The sequence below is a fragment of the Patagioenas fasciata genome, chromosome 27, assembly GCF_037038585.1.
Source record: "Patagioenas fasciata isolate bPatFas1 chromosome 27, bPatFas1.hap1, whole genome shotgun sequence".
NCBI lineage: Eukaryota > Metazoa > Chordata > Aves > Columbiformes > Columbidae > Patagioenas > Patagioenas fasciata.
This window is the reverse complement of record NC_092546.1, coordinates 5196157-5221647: the sequence shown is the minus strand read 5'-3', so window position 1 is coordinate 5221647 and position 25491 is coordinate 5196157. Positions and strand designations below refer to the sequence as shown.

Genomic DNA, 25491 nt, shown 5'->3' with positions numbered 1-25491 from the left:
CCCTTGCGTGGGTCGCCAGGGATGGGGGGGACACATCTGGCGGGGCCAGGGGGACCCGTGTCCCTACGTGGCCACCGCGGTCACATCCCTGCAGCCCCAGCGCGTGGTGCCAGCAGCTCCCCTGGTCCCGACGCCAAGGGCGGATAATTATAGCTGCATAGAAGCTAAAAATAGCCCCGCGCCGGAGGCCGTGTTATTTTTAGCTCCGTGGCACCGCGGCTCCGGTGGCCTCGCCGCGCTGCCAGCGCCGGCGCCGGGCGGGTGGGAGCAGCTCCTGGCACATCCCTGCCCCACTCGCGGTGGATTTGGGGCAGTTTGAGCTTCTGTGCAATGGTGGCGGGGGGGGGAGCTCTATGTCCCAACACAGGAGGGGACAGGGACACCGTCCCCGCTGGAGATGCTGCTGGTGGCTCCGGTGAGGCCACAGACACCGGTGGGAGATGCTGGGAAGCGATGGGTGGACGTCCCCAAGGTCCCCAAGGTCCCCGAGGTCCCTGAGGTCCCCGAGGTCCCAGGATGGGCTGAGGAGGTTCCGTCCGAACCCAACGCGAAGGGTCGGTCGTTACCCAGCGATAACGAACCCCCTCCTGGGTACCCCCCAGGACGGAGCGTGCAGGACACCCGGCAAAATGAAAAGTGAGCCTTTTAATTGTGTTATCAATTCACTTCTTAACAACGATTCCACAAAATATTAAACACTTGTGCAAGAAATTGGCCTATGGCACAACCAGAAACGATGAAACCCGGGGGGGCGAAGGCAGACGCCAACAAGGAGCCAACGCCACGGACACCGATGGCCCCTCCAGACGGGCGCCGCGAACCCCGGGCTGCGTTTGGCAATGAGATCAGAGTTTGGCAAATAATAAATGATAATAACAGACCAGAGAGGAAAAGAAAGAGCGCAAAGTATCGGACACGTGGCTCCTGTTCGATGAAGTAAACGCGTTATGTTTCTTCTTTACTTTGTCAAATAAAGTTGACTTTTTAAGTGCTCGGCAAGGGGGGATCTGCGCCGGGACGGCCCCCGGGACAGGGAGGGGAACACAAGGAAAACGGGCTGAAAAATTAAATAGAAGCGACGTTTCCTCTGTCCCTTGGCTTTCTCAACCTCCCTCTTTTCTATTTTTGGCACTGGCCTCACCGCACGCTAAAAAGAAACGCCAGACGGGTTTGTGTCGACGTCCAAAAAAAGGCCTTTGTGGAGCCGGTGGCAGCGCAGAGAGGCCCCCGCGCCCCCTCCGCCAGCGCGAGCGCTTAAAAAGTCCCCAAAAGTGGCTTTTTTTTTTTGTCTTTTCTTTTTTGGCAAACGCACTAACAAGGTACAAGCAACTACGGTAATTCGCACTGATACTGATGCTATACAAAAACACCTATGGGATGAGCGCTGATTTACTCAGACGAGGAGGAAAAGATGAACCAAACAATAAACCAAAACCAAAAGGGTTTTCCCACCTAACGAGTCACCCACTGAAAGACACCAGCACCCACCGGCAGGACCCCCCGTGCCGGGGGTTCCCCAGATGTTCCCAGATGCTGAACCGGCACCAAGCGGGTGAGACGTCCCACGGTGTTACCGGTGCAGCATCCCGCGGTATTTACCGGTACAACGAGCTGCCCCGTGGTGATCCCGGGGCTGACACCCACCCGGGCGGGGGTCCCGGTGTCGGGTTGGGGGCCGAAGCCCCTGCCGGGTCCCCGAGTGGTTCCCAAGTCGCCGGTTGTGGTCGCGCAGGTTTTTGCGGCCGCCCCGCGGCTCCCCGGCTATAGCACCATGCGCTGGTCTCTAACGTAGAGGAAGAATCAGCAATCTGGAGTAGAAAAATAAGGCTGGAACCGCACGAGATTTGAGGATGGAGGGAAATCCGCGGCGGAGCAGAGCGAGCGCCGCTGCGGCACAACCCGGCGCGCCCCGGAGCCGCAGGTTGTGGTGGGTGAGAGATTGAAAGAAAGGAAAAGAAAGGAAGGACAGAAAGGCTTCGCCTGCTGCTGCTGGGCGCTCAGCGCGGTGCGGGACGGGGAATAAACCCCTTCCCTTGGCTGCACCCGCACCAGCGTTTGCACCGGGATGGGGCGACATCCCAGGGTGACATCTCAGGGTGACATCTTGGGGTTGAACACGCTCGGGCCCTGGGGGAGCAGCCGCGAGGTGCCGCGGTTTGCGTTAGTGTTAAAAACGGGGGCATTTTTTCCAACTTTGTTTAAAAAGGCGAGCGACCGCGTACTTAACAAATAGCGATGGTGACAGATCGGTGACCCCGCTGTTTTGCCGGCACCTTCGGAACAGCATCACCCTCCAAAAACCGGTAAAGCCTCCCGGTGCCCTGTGGGACCAGCGGCTCCATCGGTCGCAGCCCCCACAGCTCCCGGTATGGGCTGTCGGGTTCCTCCCTCCGGCTGAAACAGAAAGCGCCGGTGCCGTGCCGGCGTGTTCCCGAAAGCCGGACCCGAGGGCTGTAGCTGTGCCCATGGTGGCATTTTGAACCAAACCCAAAGCGCTGGGGAAATGGGAAAATCCCCAGGATTTCACGCCAGCTGTGGTGTGGGGTTTTTCTCGTTCTTTTTTACCTTCTCTTCCCCAAACTGCAAGTTGGCACCACCTGTGTCAGACGCCAGCACCGGCTCAGGATAACCGGGAACTGTCCCCTGAGGAGCTGTTGAGCCCCAGGACACAAACGGGCTCTGTCACCTTGACCTGACCCAGAGGACCTGTTTGTCCCCAGTGAGTGACGCTCGGGCGCCGCAGGACACCGGGACGGCAGCTCTGGTGACGCTGGGGGACGCGGAGGGACGTCCCCGAGCTCCGATCCGTGGCACGAGCGTGAACAATGCGGTTAAATCACGTTTCAAGGGATGGGAAGCCAACCATTCCCTCCCCAGCCTTCCCCTCACCTCCCCGAATCAGTCGGGTTTAGGGGAGCGGATTCCCTGGGAAACGCTGGTAAATCCGCCCATGTGGGGGTTTTGTGGCCTCTCCCAAAAGGCCGATTGGGAAAGATTTCTCAGGTGACACCGCACAACAGAAAGTCCCTTCCCACCCCCCGGCCGGTCCCGCTTGGGAACAAGTGGTGACAACGGGAGGAACCCAGGAGCGACCCCCAGCCCCGGGTTCCTAACGCCGCTCCCAGCCGGTGGATGCGGCACCGGGGAGCGTTTCCCGGCGGTGCCGGCGCCGTCCCCGCGCCCCGGCGGAGCCGAGCAGGGGGACAGATGCCCCCGGTGCCCCCCCCGGCCTCAGCTCAGCCATTCGCGATATTTCCAGCTGTGGTTTGCTTTGTGTTTCTTCTCTTTCTCTGTCCTAGTTTGGTACCAAACAGCTCCTCACCTCCACCCTCCCTTGTCCCTCTCGAGAAACAGAGCAAATCCTCGCTAATTGGAAACTAATCGGATCAGACCCACTTAAGCTTCGCTGGAGGCTCCTCCAAGCTCAGCTCTCGCATCCCCTTGGCAAACGCAACAAAACCCCCGCTGCCTCCACCACCCCGCTGCCAATTCCCAATGGTAAAAATACTCCCCCCACCCCTCAACCCTGTTTTCTTCCCCCCCCACCCTGTTTTTAAATTCCACCACCTCTCCGTGCCCAGGAGCAGGCAGCTCTTCCCTAAATATTTTTTAAGATTGTTGTTTTTTGAGCTTTAAGTTCTATGTGAACCCAAGGCTTGGCGTGTACCCCTCGGCGCGGCCGGACGTTCGGAGCCGGGTTTCGGAGGGTGGAGAAGGGCGCCCTGCCTGAGAGATCGGGAGAGCTATAGGATGATACACGGCTTTTTGTCCTTAAACGGGTTCTCCGAAGCGGGGACGCCAACCAGCAGCGGGTCGTTCCTGGCATGTTGCTCGCAGTAATTCATGAGCTCCGAAGACGCTTTGGAGACCTGGACGTTGCGAGAAATCAGAAGGTCAGTGGGGATATCGGGGTGAAAGCGCAGAGCGGGGAGGAAGAACCTGATGTCTGAGAAGTTTGATGGAGATGATGACAAATGAAAAGGGGAAATGGAATAAAAAAGGAGTTGGTTAAGGTCTGACATAAATCAAGCCGTGAGTATGGGAAAAAAGCCTCCAAGCCGAGAGCAAGAGATGTAAAAGGAGATATTATTGTCCTTGTTTTAAGGGATGAAAAGGAAAAATAAAGCTTGCTTGAGAGCGGCCGTCCTCTGATGTTAAAAACGGAGGTTTTGAAACTCTTCGAAACTATTACTTAAGGCTCTGCTTATTTTAGTTCAAAGCTGTTTTCTGGGAAGGGAGAGCCCGCAGCGGCGGGGACATCACGGCTGGGAGGGGACGGCGGCTCCGCGCACCAGCACCGGCCCCCGCCGCTGGAATTAACCAACAGCGGGTCCACAGGAGGCAAACGCGACCTACAGATGCAACTGTGGAACATCTGGAAGGGCCAGATGTGCAGCGCTGCCTCTGCGGGGCCTCGGGCAGCGGGTCCCTCCCCTAGGGACATCCAGCGCTGCGGGTCCTGCTCACCTTGATCCTCTCGATGCCGGCCTCAATGCGGAGCTGCTCCACCAGCTTGCGGGCCTGCGCTATGTTGTTAGTTGTCGACATCGTTTGCCATCGGCTCCGGGCCCCAGCACGCGAGAATCCTGCACGACAAGGAGGGGACAAGGGGTTGGTGCTGTGCACGAGGCCACTGTGTCACTGTGCACCACGTCGCTGTGTCACCGTGCACCACATCGCCGTGTCACCTGCCGTGTCACCGTGCACCACGTCACCGTGTCACAGTGCATCACGTCGCCGTGTCACCGTGCACCACGTTGCCATGTCACAGCGCACCATGTCGCTGTGTCACTGTGCACCATGTTGCCGTGTCACCGTGCATGTCGCTGTGTCACTGTGCACCACGTCGTCGTGTCACTGTGCACCACATCGCCGTGTCACCGTGCACCATGTTGCCGTGTCACCGTGCACCATGTTGCCGTGTCACCGTGCACCACGTCGCCGTGTCATCGTGCACGTTGTCGTGTCACCGTGCACGTCACCGTGTCACCGTGCACCACGTCACCATGTCACTGTGCACCATGTTGCCGTGCCACTGTGCACCATGTTGCCGTGTCACAGTGCACCACGTCGTCGTGTCACTGTGCACCACATCGCCGTGTCACCGTGCACCATGTCGCCGTGTCACCGTGCACGTCACCGTGTCACCGTGCACCACGTCACCATGTCACTGTGCACCATGTTGCCGTGTCACTGTGCACCACGTCGTCGTGTCACAGTGCACGACGTCACCGTGTCACTGTGCACCATGTTGCCGTGTCACTGTGCACCACGTCGCCGTGTCACCGTGCACCACGTCGCCGTGTCACTGTGCACCATGTCGCCCTGTCACCGTGCACCACGTCGCCGTGTCACTGTGCACCATGTTGCCATGTCACAGCGCACCACGTCGCCGTGTCACTGTGCACCATGTTGCCCTGCCACTGCGCACCATGTCGCCATGTCACCGTGCACCACGTCGCCGCGTCACTGTGCACCACGTCGCCGCGTCACCGTGCACCACGTCGCCGCGTCACTGTGCACCATGTTGCCATGCCACAGTGCACCACGTCGCCGTGTCACTGTGCACCACGTCGCCGTGTCACTGTGCACCATGTTGCCCTGTCACCGTGCACCACGTTGCCGCGTCACTGTGCACCATGTTGCCATGCCACAGTGCACCACGTCGCCGTGTCTCAGTGCACCACGTCGCCGTGTCACTGTGCACCATGTTGCCCTGTCACCGTGCACCACGTCGCTGTGTCACCGTGCAGCACCTCGGGGTCACGCACTGCGTCCCCGCCAAGGAGAAGCTGCCAAATTCATGTAGACTGCGACTGAGTTACCAAAGATGTACCCGTCATTAACCAACTGACACAATTAACGCTTTCTGACCACCTGCAAAACGAGGGGATGGTTTGGGAGTTTTAGATCCTCCTCCACGGCAGGAGGGAGACGGAAGATGAAGCGTTGCATTGTTTAGAAGCAGAGTGCTTAGTTTCTATTTAACTAATAATTAACAGGTGTATTGTAAGAAACTAAACAACTATAACTAACATCATATGTAATAATTATGTGAATATAAGCAATGCGAGAGCAGCCACCCGTTGGGGCACGGATGGAGGACGATCCCCAGTGTTCCCCAGCGCTGAAAAACAGCAAAGAATTAACAGTATAACTGACTCTGCTGTTGAGTTCCTTTCTTCGTTTCGCCACCACGTGCCAAGCGTTTCCACGAGCTCCAAACTGATGACACCAACCGAGCATTTCCTGGTTTTGTTTCGAGTTCTCTTTTCCCTTAAGCAGAACTCTTCAGGGTTTGTTTTTTTTTTGATTAAAAACAGAAACTTGCCGACAAGAGGGGAAAAACGAAACCTTTTCTGCAGAACGTCCTGCCGGATGCATCCCAGCGACTGAAAGAACGCGAACAGGTTTCCCTGCCCATGCAAGCGCTGTTGGTGGATGGGGATGCGGTTTAAACACAACCACGCGCGGCTCCGGGAGGGTCACCCTCATGTTTTATTTGCTACTGGCAAACCATTGGATGATGCTGGGGGCTAAAAGGAACCCAAGGAAACACGGGGTGCCCCTGCGCCCCGTCTGTGCCGCTCTGAGGCTCCTGATGTGCAGCTTCAAAGCAGCTGCTGAACCTTTACTGGGTGGGAGGAACGGGGAGCGTCTGCCCCATCCAAAACCCCAGCAGAACCGAGCCGTCTCGCCTCTGTTCAGACATTAAGGGAGTTCCTCCCAGACCACGCCGTTGCCGTCAGGGTTGTTTTGCTTGGCAGCAGCACGCACTGAACTTCTCGATCCCCGAACGGCGCTCGGCTCTGCTGGCAACACCGACCGGCACTCAGGCTCCGCGATTCCCCGAATCTGTGGGGTTATTCGGAAATCTCCGCCTCCCGAATCCTGGAAGCCGTTAGCCAGGGCAACACGGGCTGGTGAAATCAAGACTGGAGCTGTGGAAATGGGGAAAAGGAAACCGGCTGGTCCCTGGGGCAGGATGCTCCCCTCCCGCTCCACTTTGAGCTGGGGAAAAGCTCCTGCTCAAAGTTAAACTCTTGCTAAATCTGTGTCATGAACTCAAAAGACCTCCCCACTGCAAACAGTTCGCTCCTCTTTGACCAAACAATTCTTCACCTGGATAAAGAGTTCGCAGGCAGCTGGAGGGGGAAAAACACGAGCAATCAGATAGAATTCGTGTTTGCAGCAGCACCAGATCACCTGCTTGTACTTTCCCGGCTTCCTGTTTATGGAACAAGGCCGATGAATCAGGCAACTTACTTAAGGCGCTTGTGTTTCTGCTGCAGATGTGCAGCCCGTGTTCCCGCCCCCATGGTGTCCCCACGGTGTCCCCATGGCTCCGGCTGCCCTGGGGACACCAGCCTGGCCACAGGCTCTTGGCACACGGTGGTCAGTCCCAGGCTGATGTAATTCTGCGGACTTACACAGACGTGCAAATAAAAACACGGGCGTGCAAATAACTGTTTGGATAAAAGCCACACAGAGCAAAGCGTGCGTGATGCGAACCGGGGTGACACGCAGGACGCGGCCACGTTGTCCCCTTTGCAGTCGTTATGTTTTAAAGCAATTAGCACTTGGGAAAGGACGGGGAGGCTGCAGGAGACAGGGACGGTCAGGACACCCAGGTCCTGTGCACGTCCTCTGGGAATAAATGACAATTAAGAGAGAAAGAGAGCACGGGCAATGATCTGTTATGCAGTGGTGTTTCAAGGTCAATGCCAACAAAAGCAGCAGCGAGGGCGGGTTACGAAACCTTGCAGCAAGGAACCGAGGAGCCGGGAGTGCAGACGTGGGGCAAAGGAGACTCGAGAGTGAAGCAAACGAGTCCCGAGTTGCAATTTGGCTGCAGCGCAAACATCCCGTGAGCACTCGTGCCTATTTCAGGACAGAGTCCCAACAGTTCCGTTGGGATCACTTCTGGAACGATCAGGATTTGCTGTTTTAAACTGGTTTGCGTGTTATGAACCAAAAGCGGGTCAGGATGCTCCTGAGTCCTGCACCGGCCCCGTCTCGGACTCGAGAACCACCACAAACGCCCTCGCCGTTAAAAGAATTGAAAGGATCACAGTGTTACAAAAGCAATTTGTTGTGTTTGCATTCTTCATATGCTTCAGCAAAGAAGGTATTTTGGTGTTTAGCAAGCGCGAGCATCAGCAGCGACGTTTCCAGTGAGGAGAACACATGGAGTGCGTTTACATGGGGCTGCTTTGTGCTGTCCGTACCGAGTCCGTTCTGCACAGGTTTGCTTTGTCACCGAGTCCGTTCTGCACAGGTTTGCTTTGTCACCGAGTCCGTTCTGCACAGGTTTGCTTTGTCACCGCCTCATTCTCCGTGTACCGGCTACGCTGCCAAGGTAGCGACTCGGGCTGCTTTAGTGGGGACAAAACCAACCAAAACACATGAAAAAAATCAACCCAAAGCAGCGCAGCTCTTGAGTCAGCGGCGGTGACAGCAGCGGTGACAGCAGCGGTGACAGCAGCGCTGGCTCTGACGCGCCGTGACTCAGCAGTGGCTCCGGGTTGAAGCAGCCGCCTCCTCCGCCGAGCATCCCAGCACCGTCCCCTCCAGCCGTGTCCCCACCCTGTCCCGGCTGCGGCTGCGGCTCCACTGGGAGCCGAGGGACCCGGTGGCCCCGCGGCACAGGGCAGGGTGGCTGCAGGACGGGGCTCTACGCTTTGTGACATCCCACGAGTTGCACGGAGGGACCCTTCGTCCCACCCCAGGGACCCTTCATCCCACCCCGAGGACCCTTTGTCCCACCCTGTCCTCGGCACTGAAATATCCCAAGATGATCCAGGTCACGGGGATGAAACCGCCACCCTCGGCATGGCACCGCACCAGGAAACCGGGCTTGCCTTAGCACGCCCGCGAGCTGCACCGTGCCAGAGGAACCAAACCTCCCCACGGCGGCACCGAGCGCGGGCTCGGGGACAAAGCGGTGCCACCTGCGCTCCCCCCGCAGCCTCTGGGCCGGCAGGAAGCGCGCCGGTGACGCCAGGCCAGAAATATGCACCGACCCCTCTCGTTTGGGAATTCTTGCCATACTTCTCATAGCTGGAAGCAGCCGCTCCCAGCAGGCTACATAAACAAGCCAACATCTGAGTAACTGCCCGAGTTATTTGTCTTCCCCCTCTCTGATAAAATAAAAAGCAATGACATTGGTGCTTCTGGGTGTCCCCGCGCTCGACGGAAAGCACCGGCGGGACCATTTGGGGCAAACTGTGGCTTGGAGATGCAGCAGCATCCTCCAGGCACCCCAACATCCCAAGGGGACGGGGTGCCGGGTACCCTGGGGATGCAGGAGATGGTCAGAGGATGCAAACCTGAATCCAGCCTTAACCAAACCACTCCAGCAGCGTTTTGGTGCGGGACGGCACGCGGGGAGGGCAAACACCCCACAAAACACCAAACCGGAGCCAGCACGGTGCGCAAAACCTGGTCCTGCAGCCCACACGAGGGGCCGGGAAAGGGGGGACAAGGGGGAGCCTGGGGCTGGTAACCCAGCGCAAACCCGCGCGTTGGTTTCTGCTTTCGGCGATGACCTCATGCTTTTTTGGAACAGAAAAAGGCTGTTAGGGTGACGGCATTTACTCCTTGTCTGGGCAGAACAAAGCCGGCTCCATTTTTCTTTTACACTTCCTGCATCAGTAGCTGAGCAGCTGAATGAGCTATTCAATTTTTGCCTGAGTACAGCAATTTTTGCCTTCTTTTCCCCCCTCCTTAAGACCTCCAGATTTCCATGGCGTGGGACAACCCTTGGGAGAGCTCTGCCTGCTCCATAAAGAGGCACCGGTTTCACTGTGGCCAAGGGTTTCTCCACATTTTGGTGTTGAAACCACCGGGTTTATTCTCCACACCCTGTTCTGCAGCACCTGCGGCTCCAGCTGAGCACAGGAGAGCGCAGGGACGCCAAAGCCTTTTACCGGAGCAGTAAACAAGGCAATGAAGGGCCCATAAGCTCCTTTAGATTTGCAAAATGTCCTTCACAGGTTGTAACGAGGCCACGGATTTGAAGACACTTCATGTCCCTCCTGCACCCACCAGCAGGGACAGACCCTGCGGAGCTTGTGCCTTGTGCTCCAGCCCACTTTTAATATAGTGCAAGCTTAAAATTACATCATTACTAAACCAAGCACTCTTATCCTCAATTTCAAGTCCACACCGGGAGCAATCTGGTTTTTTGGGGGTTATTTTTCCCGCAGCTCCGCTATCTCCAGCTGCCCGTTTCCAGGTGGAAACCGTATTGGAACTTTGGTGGCTTTTTATATCGTGCCACAGAAGTGAATTTGCTTTTTGCACAATGTGGGTGAGGAATCATTTTTACTGCAAACTGAGTCTCCGGGGTTCGCAGCCTGAATTTCGGGGGGGCTTTGCAAAGGATGCAAAGGACGGCACGGCAGCAGGAGAGAGGACACGCGTCTCGGACGCAGCTCCATCTGCATTAATTGCTTCAATATTTTGTGTCTTCAAATGCTCTCGTTTCAACCAGCCAAGGGTTTTGGAAGGACAGAGCATCCCCGGGGACATGCAGCTTCATTTCCTTCCCATTAAAGGCAGTGATTACCTGGCTGAGCGAGCGTGAAATCCCGCAGCCCTTGTTTGCAGGGCAGCCCGAGCCCCCATCAGCTCAGGCTGGTGTGGTCGGGTTGGCTTCAAACTCCCCGTTCTGTGCAGTTTCTCCACACCTTTGGTGGGTGGAGACGTGGGGCAATGACACCCCAACCACCTCCGAGCCCTGAGTCACCGCGGCACATTCCGGTGCAAAGGTATTGCCATCGGTTGTTACCCGGTGCCCTCGGCCAGATCCATAACAAACACTTTGCCATAGAATTCAACCGAGGTGCTCGAGGGTGTTACGGGTTGAGGGTGGTGAATAAATCAGACTTTGCACCGCAACGGCTGCTCCGTGCTCATCCTTCCCCACTCATCCTTCCTGCGCTTCTGCTCCATGCAAACAAAGTTAGGATCGGTCAATAACAGCAAAACCAAAGATACATGGGTCCGTTCTTGCGGGTCCTGCGTGGGAAGCACAGAGCTCAGCTCCAAACCCGCATCACCACACACCAACCCCAGGAAAAGCAGGGAAAAGGATGAGTCCTCCTGTATGCTTTTGCTGTTAAGTTGCTATTTCCATGTGCAATCATTTTGGAAGTGATTAGGGAGAAGCATCCAGGTCCTTGCATCCAGAGGATGCCAATTCCAACTTGGGTTTGTGTCTTCAGCCGTGGCCTGGAGGGACGTACCGACTTTACTGGTTTTAGTGGGCAGACCGAGCACTAAATCTGGACGCCCTGGCTGGACTTTGGGCTTGAGAGCAGCTCCACGTTCACCAGAGACTAAGCAGGAAGCCGGGCTGCGTGGCGGCACAGGAATATTAAGTTATAGAAGGAGATAAAAGCAAGGGAAGTTTAGGCTGGATATCACCAAGCGTCCTGCGAATTTCCCCTCGGTCCGAGCTGGGAAACACTGCGAGCACCAGCGCTCAAGGCATCAAAACGGGCTGGGGATGTTTAACTGTTCACAAAGGCTGTGCCGGCCGCGCCGTGGATCTATCGGCCTCGTAGCAAACCTTAGTTCAGGGTGAAATGAGCAGATTTCGGGGCGCGGGGCAGGACCCGGCTGAGCGAGTGGGCGGGAAGGTTCTGAAATGACTTGTGATTTGTCTCCAGATCAGCAAACACCCAGGAGGGAGATCCCTGTGACTCAGCAGCCACATCCACCCCCCAGCAAACCCCAAACGCCATCCCGGCGTTAAATGCCGCGCAGACGCGACGCTCGCGCCTCCCACTGCGAGCGGGGGAGCGGACGGTCACCCCAAAACCACAAAACCCACCTGGTTTTAAAGCAGAAACCCTTTAGTCACTCATGTTTGCGTCCACGCCATCTCCTCCTTTATCACTGCGCTTTCTCGAGGTTTTCAGCGCAGTTTAAGAGCAAAACTCCACTTTCTACCTGGGAGGCCCCAAACCAGACAGCGCTGGAAATGGAAAAAAGGAGACACCGGGCTCTTTTATATGGGAAAAAGAAGGAAAGCAGCGCTGAGGGCACGGGGCTGAGTCAGCTGGCAGAGCCGCCGTGTTTTGGTGGAGAAAGCAGCAGAGAATTTCCCCGTCAGGAACGCACGGCTATTAAAAGAAACAAATCCCTGACATATCTACGCTCTCAAGCCCAGATGAAATTCCATCCCTTAAAAGTTATCGCAGGAATAAGTCTCTTTCCTGAGGCTCCTGAACGGTAAAGCTTTTCCTGTGCCACACAGGCTTGGAGCCGCCTCTGCCTGCAATCTGTGCACACACTTTGGCTTTTCATTGTGTCCAACTTACTTCGCTTCTCCCCCAAAATAGGATCGCCGTGTTTAGCAAGCGAGTCAGCCACGTGGAAGCGAAGGGAGATGACAAGAAAACCCTAAAATAAGAACTCGAGGCAAACACTGAGGAGCGGCCTTTGTTAGGAGCATTGTGCCGGTTTTAGCCTCTATTCAGCAGGGTGCGGGTTGGTGGTGCTGAGCCAGCGCGGCTCTGAGCGCAGGGGACGCAAAGGACACGGAGGTTGGGTGCAAATAACTTGGAGTTTTCATTGTGGAGAGAGCGTTTGGTGGGGATTACATCAGAACCACAAGCTACAATATCCCCATTGTGGGAATGGTGAATAACGGGGTAACGCGGCCGAGAGGAACCTTCCCGGCACAATATGCCCCTCAGCTAGATTTTTTTTGGTGTTTATGGAAAAAGAAACAGGGTTTGTTCGTTACACTGCAGCTATTATACCTGCGTGCATTCAGATCCCATTTCAAAGCGGCTCTAAACAGCCTTGGAGCCCCGCTAAAGCAAACGGCTGACCCTGGCGGCATCGCTGTCGGTGATGCTGGATGGAGCTGCGATGACCAGAGGAGCGATTCCTCCCGACCAGACGTCTGGGCCCACAGGCCCATGAATAAGCCTGGGAGCTGAACTCACCATCATTTAAACTTCTATGAGTTTTATATGCGCACATCGAGCCCTTTCCCGACTGCAGCCCCAAGGACATCGAGCCACCCACGCTGAGGGATCAGGCCATCCAGTGTCACTCTTATTGCTGAGCTTCAGATCAGAATTTGAGGTTGATTTATTCCCTTTGAGGCTTTTTCCTGCAAGCGACGAGTCCGAGGTGAAATCCCCCCCTTGAGTGCCCTCTCTGCAAGTCAAAACTCACAGTAATGAGCAGCGGGGTGCCCTGCAAGGCTATGGGAATCAACCTGCTTTGGATTCGCTTCCATTCCCATGTGTGCACAAGGGGAGTGTTTGCAACCATCAGGCTTGGAGAAACAACAGGTTATGGTAAAAATATTTACTGAGACGTGAGATCCCTCCTGTTGGAGCGCGGGGAGATAAGAGATCCCTGCGTGACAGCCCAGCCGACGCTGAGCAAACAAGAGAAGCGCTGAGGCTGCTGAAGCGCATCGGTGCAGCACAGGGCACCGCGAAACCACAGCCCAAAGCGCCTCAGCCTCGCGTGTGCGACGGGACAGACCGATCCGGGTCTCGAGCAGCTTCCAAAGAAAGCCAATCAATCAATCGCAGCCTATTTTCAGCTGTCGCAGCATCGCTTGACGCTTTACCTGTTCCCAAAGCCTTTCTGAAGGCGCATTATTAAACAGAGAGCGTTCGCAAGGTTGGCCCGAGGGTGTTTGAATCATCGCTGCGTGGAGAAGTTTTGCTCTTTTTATTTGTTTTCAGTCTGTCCCGTTTCAAAACACTGTGTGATCTTCACCTAAACTGAGAACAAGGGTGGTTGAAACCATAACAGCAGGAACCGCTACCTCTGCTCTGCAAAGCAAGGGCAGGAATCAACCCCCGGCCCGTGCAAACGCAACCGCTTTGTGTTGGATTCCCCGTCGCTCCGTCCCCAGGTGTCACAGCATCCAGACACCACCCTGGAGCCCTTCAGAGCACATTTCTTAACACAATTTTTAGCACATTTCAACCAGCGGAGCCGGAGCCATCGACTGGCGTTGGCTGGTGAAAGCACAGCAGAGCCGGTTCGCCAGGTTCACAAATGGATCTTTGGTGTCAGCCGCTCGTGTGAATATTCTCCTTTGCTTTAAACCGTGATTATGCGGATAACCACGTGGAAAGCTCTGCTCTGGACACATCTGGGTCGCACCTGCTGGCTTCACCACCAAAGCTTTGCTGCTGCTGGTTCTGCAAACGCTCTCTGCTCCTGCAGCAAGAGCCTGCAGGGCTGCGGGTGAGGTTACTCATAGCAAACCCTCTCGGGGGGAGGATGCGAGCAGCAAAATAAGCACAAGCGCAGCTTTAAAAACCTGAATTTGGTTGATAGCAGTTGCGTCTTGAGTCAGCGAAGAAATCAGGTGCGGCCGTGTCTGCGGTGAGAGCTCAAAAATGCCTTTCCAAGCTGCAACAAACTCCGGTATGAAACACCCAGGGGCTGCTTTTCCTACGGAGTCAAGCGGAAAGATGCGAAGGAGCTTGTGAACAGCACTGGGGTTTCACAGGAGAGAGACCGAGGGTACAAAAGCCTCTCGAGACACAACGGTGCCACCAAGGAACCCAGGCAACCGTGTGCCCCGCGAAACGCAGCGCCCAGACGCGCTGTTGCTAAAGCAAGTTCAATATTGCAACAGGGATGGAGTAACACGGCTGGCCGGCCACGGGCGATGTGTCCAGACAGCGGGCGAGCGCTGGAACGGGAGGAAAGCGCCGTTTCCACCGACCCCGGGGAGTCCTGCAGCGAACTGCGCTAAATACATTCATTTTTTACCAATGCGAACCCCAAATCCTCCGACCCCCCCAGCAATTAGCGCCCTATTGCGAACAAGGCGCAGAAACCCACTGTGGTCATCTTCACAAGGAATCCCACCTACACTGGGAACATCCAGGCCTGTGACAAAATCACACGCTATGGGTCGGTGCTAAGCAAATCTTATGTTCTTAACTACTTGCTTCAGAGATAATTAGCGGTTCCAGCGATGCTGTGTGACACTGGACCGCTCAGGGATGCTCATCACTGCCAGCTCCTGCCTCTAAAAGAGACTTTTAGACATTGGAAATGTGCGTGACCTTTTGCAGCAGAGACATCACATGAGTGTAAATACTCCCCCTTTCCTCACACAGCCAGCAAACAGACTGAAAAGAGTCCTGTGACTTTCTCTAGTCATCTTGTTTTTGTTACTGATGCAGCTAGAGAGGCAAAAATGATGCTGGGGGGGGGGTCCCCTCCCTCCACAAGGCAATCAAAACCCAAAGCGGTTCCAAAACCCAGGGTTTCATCAGCCCCACGGCTGTTGCTGCACTTGTTTCAGCCACCAAAGCGATCACCCTAAGAGAAAAGGGCAGTATCTCCACGTGACCGCGGTTTTCACGCAAACCCGGCTCTTTTGGTAACAACCCGTGATTGCAGCGTCATGTGAGGGTTTGCAACAAGGAGCGACTCCTCCGCCGGGGCTGGAATCGGCCGGGAGGGGAAGCAGGAGGTCGTTTCTTTTGTGTGTGTCGCAGGAAGCGCAGTCACGCTGGGCTGGCAGCGGTTCAGCCCTGAGCTCAGAGCCGCCGGCCGCCAGCGGGGCAGAGCGGCTATAAAAGGAGTCTACACCCCGCTGGAAGGGCTGGACCACAGGGCACGTGAGCTCTTTGCCTTCGGGTCTCGGGCGACCTTTGCCTCCCTGTTTTCATTGGGCTGGTGCTTCTGTTTAGAAAATGTGTTCAAAAGATCATCTACTGCAGGTCAGGAAAAATAAAGAGATGGAAAACATCCCGCTGGCCCGGATTCATGGTGTGAAGCGGCTGCTGTTGTGCGGGTGCCGCCGTTCTCTGCTCACCCTGATGTGTCTGAGTCCAGGGGCTGCAAATTCAACCCTTTACCGAAACGCTGAGAATCACCCAATGGGGCTTTTCGCCCTCCGTTTCTATTCGTGCGCTGGACAAGGAGCACGGTTCTGCCTTAGCCCCCATTTCTATATGAACTCACTTAAAGAAAAGTTATGAATGTGCCTTGAAACCAAAAGAAAGTAACAGGCAAAGCTTTGCTTCTGCACAACGGCAACCAAATCGGCCTCAAAACCAGCGAGAGTTTAACTGTCCCCCTAAGCTAAAGCAACCAGGGGATCTCACTTCGTCCATCAGAACCTTCCCTTTGTGGCCAAGAAGAAACAGGAGCAGTCAGCCCAGTCTTCCCCTTTAAACCCAGACCCAACTGCAATGGGGTTTAGTTAAAACCAGTATTAGGCTGTTCCACCTCAGGCGGGCGATGCCGGGTCCAGGCCTGCCCACCCAGACCATTGCAACTCGTTCCCTTTAGAGAGCGTTTACATAACAGGGACAAAAGTGCTTTTAAACGTGGTCCAAAAAGACACGTACGCTGAAAAGATCTCGAAAGAGGCACCAAATTCAGCTCCTGCTTTGCCTAGCAGGGAAGAGCTTGAACAAACATCATCATCCCAGGGCAAGAGAAGCAACGAAGCCGCCTTCACTTTGGGCGCGATCATTCCGTGCTGGAATAAAAGCCAAGGCTCACAGCTGGTAGAGCTGAGCTTTTGCATTGGGACCAGCTCCTCCGGTTTAAAACCAGATTAATTCCAAGCAGTAGGTGATAAACCCACGTTCGGTTCAGCTCCAGAGAGCAGGGACAGCCTGAGGATGGAAGAGCAGGAGCGACCAGAGCTGCCAAGAAACAAAAACCAAACCCTATGTCGCCTATTGATTTTGCAAAGAAAAAGCGGCCTGAGATGGTCACAACACGTACATCCCTTTCCACTGGAAAAGTCCTGGGAAAACAGAGGAAGAAACATAAATATGCAACACAAGGCGATGGAAAAAGTCTCAGAACGTAACACGTGCAGCCTCTTCGTGACGGTGACACCACGAAATGTCACAGCCTGCGGTATCAGACACGGGGGACATGGGGGACCCGGTACAGGCTGCGGATGAGACGCGGTGACGAAATCCCCGCTCTCTGTTCATAAAAATGACTAAAAATGAATCAAGTCACAACAGCAAATACAACATTTAACTCACTCCGCAGCCGTGGGTGCTGTTGAGAGATCCTGGATGGGACCGTGCTGTGTTTTGTAAGGAAAATGATGATCCTTTTGGGTCCCAACTCATAGAACCATAGAACAGAATCATAGAATGTCAGGGGTTGAAGGGACCTGGGAAGCTCATCCAGTGCAATCCCCCCATGGAGCAGGAACACCCAGCTGAGGTTCCACAGGAAGGGGTCCAGGCGGGTTTGAATGTCTGCAGAGAAGGAGACTCCACAGCCTCCCTGGGCAGCCTGGGCCAGGCTCTGACACCCTCACCATGAAGAAGTTTCTTCTCAAATTTAAGTGGAACCTCTTGTGTTCCAGTTTGTACCCATTACCCCTTGTCCTATCACTGGTTGTCACCAAGAAGAGCCCGGCTCCATGCTCCTGACGCTCCCCCTTTCCATATTGATCCCCATCAGTGAGTCACCCCCCAGCCTCCTCTTCTCCAGCTCCAGAGCCCCAGCTCCCTCAGCCTTTCCTCACACGGGAGATGCTCCACTCCCTTCAGCATCTTGGTGGCTGCGCTGGACTCTCTCCAGCAGTTCCCTGTCCTTCTGGAACTGAGGGGCCACAACTGGACACAATATTCCAGGTGTGGTCTCCCCAGGGCAGAGCAGAGGGGCAGGAGAACCTCTCTGACCTACTGACCACCCCCTTCTAACCCACCCCAGGTCCCATCGGCTTCCTGGCCACAAGGGCCCAGTGCTGGCTCATGGTCACCCCCAGGTCCCTTTCCCCTACACTGCTCTCTAATAGCTCATTCCCCAACTTACACTGGAACCTGGGGTTGTTCCTGCCCAGATGCAACACTCTACATTTGCCCTTGTTATATTGCATTAAATTTCTTTAAATTTCATTAAATTTTTCCCCGCCCAACTCGGGGTTTTCTATGAAAAAAAGGCACCGCACAACCATCTGCTCATCAGCGCCCTGCCCGCCCCGCAGCACATCCACATAACTCATATTGTTTTAAAAGGATCTGTTTATAAGCTTCATCCCTAAATACCCAAAACAGAGCTGCAAGCGGGAGGACAACTGGAAAACCATAACCCCTGTGCAGGCAAAGCTACCCCGGAGTGGAACAAGTGACGGGCACAGGAACCAGTGTGATTGTGTGGCCGTTCTGCTGCGCTCGCAGCAGGAAGCTCGGGTCCCGTGATGAGTTTGCAGAGGGGCGAGCGGAATTTCACCGGGTTTTTAACTCATTTACACAAGCACATCGCTCCCGGATGGCGCGAGGGAGATGAAAAGCTGGGAGCGCTGCAGGAAATAATCCTGTGTTAAAACGTCCCACGGAAAGGTTGCTATTGACCAAACCCTTTTACCCGTCAAATCACTTGGAAGCCAAGTCCGGCCCAGCTGTGCGCCCCAAAAATCATCAATTTCGCGCTAATTGCGGTTGATAGAAAAGGAACAGCCCCTGTTCTCCAAGCGGAATGGAGATGCCACCACACAGCGCTGGCAAACCACACAAGGCCACTTTTATCACCAAAATGCTGCCGGTTGGTGCCCAAGCCTGGATACAGTGTGCGTGCCTGGCGCTGCGATGCACAAAGCACGGTCGTTAATCCCCGGCTAATTAACACCCTCACGCAGCAGATGAAGCGATGAGGAACACGTTAGCAGTGCATTAAGAAGTTACAGATGACACACACACCCTGTTGGCTTCTACACATCTTTCCCATCCTTCTTACCCATTCCAGCGACGCTTGGTCCAGCATTTCCTACCCAGGAACTATACGCTAACTTCCAAAATCCAACCTGATCCATTTTATTGTATTTTTCACCCCAAACCCCACTATATCATCCCCAGAAATACATTCAGGCTACTTAAAAATGTCCCAAATATGTTTAAAAACACAGGGTTCGGTTCGCCAAGAGCGAAACACCGAACCAGATGAGGATAAGACACAGAAAGAAAAACACAACGCAGCCACCTAAATGCAAGGTTTACATCTTCCAAATCTGATCCCAGCACTGGAAGCAGCGGCTGTGGAGATGAGGTGGGGTCTCCGGATTATTATCGAGCTTCTGAAAGAAAAGGGGTGCAATAAAACAACAACATTTGCAAAGCGCAATGGGATTTTTCGCGCGGTTCTTTTTTTCCAGCAGAATGTTTTTCAGGCAGCTCGCCAGCACCACTTCAAAGAGAGAAACAAAGCATGTGGTTCTCGCACGGCTTTGCGCTCGAATATGAAACACAACAAGAAGAGGCCGGGGCTGAGCGAGGCGGGCGAGCGCCGCTTTGATGCCGGAGAACAGACGTCAGCGCTGCATCACCGGGGGCCGGGGAACCCTCCCCCGGCTGGGGGCGGCCAAAAACCCCCTTTTGCTCCAGCAAAACGACACGGTTGAGTCAAGCGCTCGCTCACGGGCGGCGATTCGGGAGGTGGGACCGTGGGGACGTCCCCGTGAGAGCTTGGAATGGGGGGTGCAAACCGTCTTGGTTTATCCTTAGGAAAAGGCGGCATGGGGGTTGTAAAACTCACCGAGCAAAGCGCGTTCCCAACACGGCGAACCCGCGCGGTTCCATTTTAATACAGAACCATTAACCGCACGTTCCAGGTTGTTTTTGCAACTGGCTCCTGCCTGTCTGCAGCCCTTAATTTAGACGCGTGAAAAGGACAGGTCTTAACGAAGCAAGAATGATTGCCAGCAGAGTTAATTGCGGCAATTCCACAAATTCCAAGCGGGTAAAACACTGGATTTGGGTCTTGCTGTTGAACCTGCTGACCGAAAGGACCTGGCCCTGAAGCTTGGTTGCTCTTCAATCCCGTTTCTGTTGGGTTTTGGAGCCTGCGGACAGGCCAGGACAGTACATTTTAAGCTGAGCGTGATGGTGCTGGGCAGAGGCTGCTGCTGGCAGCCGGTTGAAGGGACACGGGGAGCGATGGGTCACTAGAAAGTGAATTCAACACTGGGTTTTCTGACCTGTTGACCTGAGGCAACGGCCGGACCCGTGTCAAGGAAAGAGCGGCTTGTTTTTACTTACGAAAGCGGAAGGAAACGCTCCCATCAACAGGAGGTGCAGGCAGCAGCGCTGGTGACACCTGCGCTGAGCTCATTCACCCTCAGGAGATGTGGACACCCAACTGCACTCAACTGATGGGCAAAAACAAACCCTGAGAATCCCTCTGAGCTGCCGGGGAAGGAAAGCAGTGTCATCATCTTTTTTTGGTAACCAGAATAGAAAAAGTGACCAAATTCCTGAAATAAATGAACATCCACCTAGAAAAGCCTGGTTTTAAACCCTGGTGAGCCCAGCCTGTTTCCCCAGCGCTCACTCCCCTCCGAACACCCTCGAGGTCCCTGATCTGACCCGTTGCAGCGGACAAGCTGCTCATCCTGGAGACCCTTTGGGTGAGGGCAGCACATCCATGGCTCGAGCACCTGCGTCCTGCAAAGCTTTAAAATACCGGGAAGTGGTTTAGCAGCGAAATCCACAATTATTGCTGGAAGCTCGCACGTGCCCGACAACACGATGTGTGCGACAGCGGCAGATCTGCCGCTCACAAACAGCCCCCAGCGCTCCCAACTCCCCGCGTTCATCGACAGATTTGTGTAACAAGGGACTAATTACTGCAGGAACCAGCGCAGCAGAACACGGGCAATAACTGCAGGACGAGCGCGAGGCCAAAAAGCAGAGAACACTCATTAAAGGGCTCGGAGCATCGTGACACATCCCGCGCTGCCGCCCACGCCGCTGGCAAACACAACAAAACACGTTCTGTATGAAAAGGGACAGCTGATGCCGCAGCGACCCGGCCGTGGCGTGACCGTAACGTGGCTGCCCCTCCGCTGGTTTCATCCCCAAAGCTTTGGTGGCTCACGCCCAGACCTGGCAGACTTAGACTCAGCTTTAGGCCCAGGGATGACTCGGCAGCCCAGCCTTGTGAGCGCACACGTGGCCGTGGACGATAAAGGCGGCTCGGAGCTGGTGAATCAGCCTCGCTTTTGGAAATGTCAGCGTAGGGGTGGCAGCGCGGCGGTGCCAGCGCCGGGAGCCGCCGGCAGGAACCCGCGAAGCTCAGGCCCAAATTTAGGGTACTCACCCAATGTGCCGCTAAACGTGCCTTAAATGCGGCTTGTTAAAAATAAGAGGGTTTATTTGGATCCAGCATACGGCACATTGCATCATCTGGAGTGTGTGTGGAGAGACAGATGGCGAGAGTAAGGCAGAGCCTCCCATGTTAGGAGCCGCTTTAAATGACTGTTTAGTAAGTTTTCCAGGGGCTGTTTGAGTCAAGAGAAATGAAGAAAGAGAAGATGAGCACTCCACGAACTAATGCTTTGCAGGAGCTGACGGCACGAAGAGATGAGGAATCCGCTCCCAGTCCTGCAGTGTTTTGGAAGCAGTTGTTAATGTGATTGCCAAGCAGTTGCTGGCGCTGGGGTCGGGACGGCAGGTTCCCGGCGCTGCAGGAATCCCGCACGGCTCCTGTTACCTCCCAAATCACCTCCTGCATCAGCGCCAGCTCCGACCGCTCCTCCGAGTTGATGCATCAGGGTAAACAACATCTGAAAAGCCACTTGGAACCAAGGTCACGCATTTGTCACGTCAGACACCACGGCTCACGGCTGCGCAACGGCACCACCTCACCCCCCGGCATCGCGGCGAGGTTTGGCTGCCAACCTCCAATTGCCGGCAATTTGATGAGAAGACAAAACGCCTGTTCAAATCCACGAGCGCGGTGACATTAGTCTCGGAATTACGAGCAAGAGAAACTGCAATATGGGATGCGGCAAAGCCAGACGGCTTTTAGCGAATATTCTCCCGGAGCTGATAAACCTGGGTCGCCCGCCCTATGGAAAGGAAGCGCACTTGAAGCCAACATCATCCCTAAGTTAAAAGCAATAAAGAGCCAAAGCTCCCTGTGAGCCTCTGGGCTCCTGATAAAGCACCTGAGATAACCACAAAAACTCCACTTTGCTAAAAGCCACCGAGCGTCCTGCGGAGCCGTCCCCACCGCCCGCAGAGCCGCTGCGCCCCGACGTTTGCGGCGTTCAGGCGATAAAAGGCCACACAACGCGTTCTCCTCCTAACAGGTTGACACCCGAATTAACGCACGCCTTTGAGCTCCAGGAAAGGAGCATCATGGGGCGGCGGTAGAGCCGCTCGGCGTGCTCAGAATGGAAACCCCGCGGCTCCTCGAGGCCGCCTGGGGAGCGCTGGGGATGCGGAGGGGCCGCTCTGATCGCTGAGACCCAGCGGATGCGTCTTTCCCAGGGTTTAAATCCAGGTTTGGTGGCTGTCCGAGGTTATTTGCAAGTGCACTGTAAACGAGCGCTGCTCCTCAGCAAGATAAACAGTATGGTGATGGTCATTTTCTACCCAAGTTCTGCAGAACGATCCTGAACTCCTGGGGCAGTGGACAGAGCAGCTGGGGGTAGTAAATCCACCTCCAGCCCTCAGCTTGGTTTTAAAAGCTTGGGAGCGGTATTAAGTGAAAGGGCTACCATCACAGCAGAGCTTAAATTAAACCTCCGACGTAGCTTTGCATGGGAAAAGCTACACGGTGTATTAACTTACACGTGGCACCGGGCAACTCATTGTAGAGAAGCCGTCTGTCTGTCTGTCCAGGGGTGTCTGGGGGACGCCGGTGGGTCCTGTTCGTTCTGCACAGGGGTGGCTGCAGCTCAGCGCTTTCTCCATCTTCTCCCAGACGATCCCAGTTCAAAACCCTCATGTGTGAACCCAAACGGAGTCGCAGTTCACGGCCTGAAGTCACGGATGGATTCGGAAATCTCCCAACGCATCCTGCTGTGTTCACAACCAAAATACCACAGGCGAAAACCCCTCCGTCCGCAGAAAGGGGAAGAGGTTTGTGATTCTTCCATATGCCCTGAACCCCCCTGGCCTTGAAGCCTCGGGCCAGACCCGGCGTTCAACAGGTTAATGAGCTGGAGAGCTGATCAAAGGACAGATGTTTATTCCCCCTTTAATTTCTGTCCCAGTCGCAAATATTTATCTACAGAAGTCATAGCGCTAATCCCATCTCCTTCCTAGCTTTTAAGTTTCGTGATCAAAGTTGTACCATTTCTTGAAGACTGTATTTCAATTTCAGTTAGTGGTCTCTTCTAAAGAATGATTTGAAGCAGCATTTTTCATAGGGGAAATTAAGAGAAAATGGGTATGTTCTAGTGAAAATTAAAAGGAACATCAAAGTAAAAGCAGGCAGCTTAATTTCACACCATCCCTTCCGAAAAAGGATGACCGTAGGCAATCCCCTTTCAACAAATGCCAGAATTGGGATTTCACTTTCCCACAAAGATATTTCGGAGCCTCTCATCTGCCTCCCACCCACACGGACACCCCCAGATCCACACCGAGCACCCGTGGAAACTCCCCCGTCCCTCAGTGCTCCTCAAAAACCAGCTCGAGTTTGATGAGCAAATCCCACCCGCGTTCCCAGGTGGAAAACGGAGCTTCCGAGGTCCCCGGGCTGCTTATCGGAGCTGCCTCGCTCGCTCGGATTTTGCTGTTAATCACAAGCGCATCGCTGAGACTTCACCTGATAGATAAATCAGGTTAAAGATGTAATAAACGAGGTTAAAATCCTGTGTATGGCGCGGTAAACATTTCCTATGATTAGGCAAAGGGGAGAGTTTTGGGCAGCAAAGGCAAAGTATGGGAGGCGAAGCGGGGCCACGTGGCTCCGCTGAGCTAAATCCACAGAGTCTTCCCTCCTGTGCTTCCTAAGAAATCCACGCTAGATTTCCTCAGAAGCAAGAGGCCCGACTTGCAGTAACTAGGACGATCTCGGCGAGGTCTCGAGGGTGCCCGTCCTGTCCTCACCCCCTGCACGCCGGTCCGGGAGTTGTTTGTCTGCGCTCTCCATTTGTCATCCCCTCTCAAAGAGCACATGAGTCAGCTGCGCCGCAGATGCTGCTGATAAAAAGCACGCTCCGTTTGGGAATATCAGCAAACCCCGCGGAACAAAGACGGCTGAAAAATAAACCCCAATCGACTGTGCCAGTAAGCGCCTGGTAAATGTCACCGGCTTCGCACTCTGTATAAACACCCGTGCTCGGATGGGCCGCGTTAACTCCTCAGTTTCTGCCACATCGGGGGCACGAACCTCAGAAAAGGGCAGCGAGCGAGTGGCACCTTCAGTGTGTGCTGAGTTAGTTCTGCTCCGACAACTCGCACAAAAAGGAGATATGCAACTTATTTCCACCCAGCAATATTACACAGGCTGGGTTTTGCTATGTGTGATTTGCCAGAGCAGCAAAAGTGAAGCAATTAGAGTTCGCGTGGACTCGGCACAGCGGAGCCTGAGCCCTAAAACCTGCGGCTTTGCTCTGGAAAAGGGATCCCCGACTGGAGGTGCTCGCTTTGGAACTGGTTTACCATAATAGGATGAAGCCAGATAAAAGGAAACACTTCGGCGCATGTAAGTAACCCCACTAAATAAAGCTCTGCGTGATTACAAAGCCGCCAGCTTGAGCGCTGACAAAGCTGCGCGGCCCTGGCTGCGCCGTCACCGTCTCCCTGCAGCCCGGGCAGGTCAAGCGCTCCTGTCAGGCACATCTGGGGAATCATCCTGCTATTTACAGAGAGAAAAACCAACAGAAAAAGCAGCGCAGGCTGTCCTGACCAGGAACCAGCCGGGGAGCCAGCGAGTGGCAGCTCGTGCCAAATGGTTCCTCGGAACACTCACAAACCGGCTCTGCAGAACCGGCAGCGCCACGCACGCCAACACCGCAGGTCAAGAGCTTCTTGGTTTGCATGAGGTTGTTGTTTTAACCTTCCCGATCCAGACTGATTTGCACGTTGTGCATTTTGAAGTCACGGACTCAAACAAAGGAGGAGTTCGATAGAAACGCTCGGTGCCTTTATCTGTACAGCCCGAAGATCCATCACGCAAAGCTGGGACGAGGAACCTGGTGAGAAACCGGACGGTCCAGCTGGGCCACGGCTCCTGGGTTTATAATTTCTAAAGCTCCAGGACTTATAATGATTTGGGGCTCTTCCCTTATCACCACGGATCTCGCCCATTCCTCCCAACAGCAAAGCACTGGACAACCCTCGGGCTATTTGCACCCTCTGCTGATGAATGCAAACAACTCTTAATTAAAAGCATTAGCGTTAAGTCTCATTTAAAAGAGGCAGAGCCGTAGCACCCGCTTGAGTCACCAGGCAGGTTGTACCACCAGAAGCAACCCTGCAGTTCTGCTCATTCTCCTTTGCAAATAGTTGGTATTTATGATAAATGGAGGGGCTGCTCTGGGTGTGTTTGGCAGTGGGACCCCCAGTTCTCATGTCACCCCTTGTGCCGCCTTGCACAACCGAGTTTCGGGCATCCGAGTTGTGCTGGGTGTTTGTGGGTCCCAGCACCAGCCGTGGCCTCTGGGAACGCACAAAACAACCCGCGGTGAGAGAGGATGAGTTGTTAAATCAGACACTTGCAAAAGCATCCGGAGCTACGATCCCGCAAAGACGCTGGACGTGGGCTCTCAAA

General features: G+C 54.7%; 1 protein-coding gene across 6 annotated transcripts in view; it reads right to left on the bottom strand.

The window, feature by feature from the left end:
• Positions 1-626: 626 nt before the first annotated feature.
• The window catches only part of GNG7 (G protein subunit gamma 7), a 50274-nt gene continuing 25409 nt past the window's right edge, over positions 627-25491 (bottom strand). For 5 of the 6 annotated variants that reach the window (XM_065858152.2, XM_065858150.2, XM_065858147.2 and 2 more), the window contains 2 exons: positions 4468-4586; positions 627-3869 (listed from right to left, as the gene is read on the bottom strand). In XM_065858152.2, the coding sequence (XP_065714224.1) occupies positions 3744-3869; positions 4468-4548 (207 nt within the window). In that variant the 5' untranslated portion in view covers positions 4549-4586 and the 3' untranslated portion in view covers positions 627-3743. Of the gene's footprint in view, positions 3870-4467; positions 4587-11839; positions 12000-25491 lie in introns of those variants that run through there. The other variant, XM_065858151.2, reaches the window with a different exon arrangement.